At 44.4% G+C, this 4,235-nt stretch overlaps 1 protein-coding gene across 1 annotated transcript; it reads left to right on the top strand.

Annotated features, from left to right (window-relative positions):
* Positions 1-662: 662 nt before the first annotated feature.
* On the top strand, positions 663-2,613 carry EAH_00063260 (ribosomal protein L15, putative; the record flags this gene model as incomplete). The annotated part of the gene is made up of 4 exons (XM_013393140.1): positions 663-949; positions 1,347-1,427; positions 1,627-2,408; positions 2,553-2,613. Coding segments are annotated over 4 exons (1,211 nt in total), but the record flags the coding sequence as incomplete, so codon positions are not given.
* Positions 2,614-4,235: the final 1,622 nt, after the last annotated feature.

A 4,235-nucleotide genomic window follows, 5' to 3' on the forward strand; every position in this document is an offset into this window, starting at 1 on the left:
AGATATATATATATATATATTTATATATATATATATATATATATATATATTTATATATGTATTTGTATATGTATATTTGCATAGACAACATATAGATTATGTATATGTGTATCTGTATATCTGTATATAGATATATAGATAAATATAGATAGGTATATGTTTTAAGACAGATAGAAGGAGACAGATAGAAAAGAGACAGAGAGACAGAAAGAAGGAGACAGATTAAAGAGAGACGATGTTAGAGATAGCAAAGGAGAGAGAGGGGGCTTGCAGCAAAGCAGAGACAGAGACAAAGAGAGACAGACAAAGAGAGACAGATAGAGAGAGACAGACAAAGAGAGAGAGAGCAAGAGACGCCTGAAGCAAACAACAAGACAGGCGAGACAACGCCAGCAGCAAACCCTCAACATCCTTCGTTTTGTTTGCTGCTTCTTGCTGCATACTCCTTGTCTCCTCCCCCTTGTACTACTATATCTACTGCTGTTGTTGCTGCTGCTGCTGGTGTTGCTGCTGCTGCTGCTGCTGCTCTTGTCTCACTGCTACTGCTGCCCCTTCTGTTGCTGCTACTCCTACTGCTACTGTGGTGCTGCTCCTCCTGCTGCTAATGCTGCTGCTGCTGCTGCTGCTGCTGCTGCTGCTGCTGTGGTGTCTGTACACCTCAGGTTTTGAGGGGGGGCAGATGCCTTTGTTTCGGCGGCTTCCAAAGTTTGTGGGGAGACAGCTGGGCCCGGGACATCAAAAGAAGTACAGACTGTCTCCTTTTCAGCTGCTTCCGCTGCATAAGCTCAATGCATGCAAAGAAGGAGACACTGTTTGCTGGGAGACGCTGCAGCAGAAAGGAGTCTTCTTAGGAAAATATAAAAGAGATTGCCCCGTCAAGGCAAGCAATGATGCTCGTGCTGCTGCTGCTGCTGCTGCTGCTGCTGCTGTTGCTGCTGTTGTGGTGGTGGTGCTGCTGGTGGTGTTGGTTCTGCTGCTACTGTTGCTGCTGTGGTGGTCTTGCTGCTGCTGCTGCTGCTGGTCGTCTTGTGCTGCCTGATAGTGCTGCTGCTGCTGCTGCTACTTTTGGCGGTGGTCCTGCTAGTTGTGGTCTTGCTGCTGCTGACACTACCGTTGCTGTTGCTGCTGCTGCTGCTGCTGCTGGGGCTGACCGCATGCTGCTCGCGATGATGTAGGAGGCAGTCTTGCTGCTGCTACAGGTGGAGTTGTTGTTTCTTCTGCTGCTGCTGCTGCATGCTGGAGGCTGCTGCTGTGCTCCGTCTTTGTACCGAATGCCTCCCTCTGTCTCCTTTTGCTGCTGCTGCTGCTGCTGCTGCTGCTGCTGCTGCTGCTGCTGCTCATCTCAGGTTGTGGGGCCGCCGCTGAGCCGCAAGCGACTGGCGCCCTATGGAGACGGAGAGTTAAGAGTAAGGGGGCTTCAAGTCAAGGTAAGACACCCTCTATGCTGCTGCTGCTGCTACTGCTGCTGCTACTGCTGCTGCTGCTATTCTGGGTGCTGCTGCTGTCATTGCTGCTGCTGCTGCATCTGCTGCTGCTGTTGGTTCTGCTGCTGCTGCTGTCTCCTTCCTAGGTTCCCTGTGCATTGTAGCTGCTGTTGCTGCTGCTGCTGCTGCTGCTGCTGCTCAGGCGCATGCGTTTACTCGTGCAGCAGCTCGCGCTATTATTCGTTTGGGGGGTCGCTGCCTCGTGCTGCAGCCGAAGACACACGACAGAGTTGTAGCAGAGTTTAATCCAGATTACCCCACAACAAACAATCTTGCTGCTGCTGCTGCTGCTGGTGATCTTCCTGCTGCTGCTGATCCTGCTGCTACTGCTGGGGTTCCTGCTGCTGCAGCGGGTACAGCAGCAGCAGAGACAGCAGCAGAAGCGGGAGAAGGAGCAGTGCCTGCGGATGCCGCTGCGTCTACTGCTGCTGTTGTTGCTGCTACGACTGCTGCTGATACAGCAGCAGCAGCAGCAGCAACAGCAGCAGCAGGAGTAGGGAATGAAGAGAAAGGAGACAATGAAGCTCAGGTGTATAGACTGCAACGTGCTGCAGGTCTGTCTCTCACTCAGATCCTTTGGCTTCAAAGGCGCGCGGTGTATCTGCAGCTGCAGCGGATGCAGCAGCGGCTGGCTGAGTGCAGCAGCAAATTGCTGCGTAGCCCCCACAAGAAGAAGTACGAAAGGAGACAGCAGAATCTGGAAGCAAGAGTCTCTAAACTGCAGCAGACTCTCGCTCAAGTTAAAGAAGACATTCAGAAAGCCACAGCAACCAAACTCATACCCTCAGACCCACCGCAGCAGCAGCAGCAGCAGCAGCAGCAGGAGCAGCAGGAGTGGGATCCCCCTTTGCCTGTTTTAAGTCGGATCCCACGCCGCATTGTGCATGCAGGGAGACTGCCTAAGAAGCAGCAAAACTTTCTACGGTGAGTTTAACTCTGCTGCAGTTGAGGTGTACAGACAGCTGAGCGAAGGGCAAGGGGATAGAAGGAAAGAGAGACAGGAGATGCTACTGCTGCTGCTGCTACTGCTGCTGCGCCACTGCTGCTGCTGTCTCTTTTCTGCTGCAGGTGGTCGCGGTATATCGCAAGGCAGTCAGAAGAGACAGCCACAGACAAACCAGAGAGCTGAGCTCGTCTTGCTGCTGCAGCTGCTGCTTCTTAGGTGCAGCTGCAGCAGCAGCTGCAGCAGCAGCAGCACAGGCACTGCTGCAGAGGCTTCTGGCGATGAAGTTCATCGCAGTCTTCTGCCAGCAGCAACAAGTTGCAGCAGAAGCGTCAGCTGCACAAGTTTAGGGTTTAGGGTTTAGGGTTTAGGGTTTAGGGTTAGGGAGACACTGTTTGTCTCTAGGAGACAGACAGACTCCTTTCGTCTATAGGAGACAGATACTGTCTGTCTCTAGGAGACAGATACTGTCTGTCTCTTTTATAAGAGAGACATTGTCTGTCTCTTTGAAGGAGACAGTATCTGTGTGTAGGAGACAGATATTTTCTGTCTCTAAGTGTAGTTGTGCGGCTGTCTCGGGTTTGTAATGAAGAAGACTATGATTAGGGTTTTAGTTGCTGCCTCCGTCTCCTCTGTACATTCACTCTAAACCCTAAACCCTAAACCCTCATTGTGCGCTTCAGCTGAAGATAAACTCGTCAGTACGCTTAGGGTTTAGGGTTTAGGGTTTGGGCAGTCCCGTCGATCTCTCTACTTCCTCTGAACCCTAATCCCTGCGGAGGCTTAAGTGCAGTTTAAGGGCTTACAATACTAGGGTTTAGGGTTTAGGGTTTAGGGAGAACAAAGAAACCCTAGACAGCAGAAAAAAGAAAAGTGTTTGCCTTCATCATTATACACCGCAACAAACAAAATGTTGTCTGCGTCTTTTGCGAAGGTACACTTAACACACACAGATAGATACACGCTTATTATATATATATATATACATATATATATATATACATATATATATATATATATATATAGATATATATAATATATAATACATATATACAGGAGTATGCAACATATGCACGCAATAAATTCACGTTAAACACAAAATTTATAATATATATATTATATATTATATATTATATATATTATATAATATATATATATATATATAAACGCAATAGATAGATGTACTTAACATATATATGCAGATATTTACACATACTGAAGTCAAAAGTAAAAGGGATATACATCAATACTTATCATAAACTCACATATATATTTATATATTTATATATTTATATATTTATATATTTATATATATATATATATATATATAAACATATACACACGCATATACATAATACGCATATATAGATATATGTTTGTATACGCAAAAACACAGAACATATATACATATATATATATATATATTATCAACTCTAGTGCATGCATATATATATATATATATATATTAACTCTAGTGCATGCATATATATATATATATTAATAAGCTCTCTCTTTCTCTGTCTCTCTAGATGTATGCATATATAGAAGAAGACTAAACCTTATACACGTACATACACATACACACACGCACACACACATTTATGAATATATATATATATTATATATATATATATATACATGCATATATATTATATATATTATATTATATATGTATATATATATATATATATATATACATCTGTACACAGATATATAAACATCAATGGGTACACCCATACAGACACATCCAAACATATATATATATATATATATACATATATATATACATATATATATATATATATATA

The sequence above is a fragment of the Eimeria acervulina genome, genomic scaffold (assembly GCF_000499425.1).
Source record: "Eimeria acervulina Houghton genomic scaffold, Eah_scaff1802, whole genome shotgun sequence".
NCBI lineage: Eukaryota > Apicomplexa > Conoidasida > Eucoccidiorida > Eimeriidae > Eimeria > Eimeria acervulina.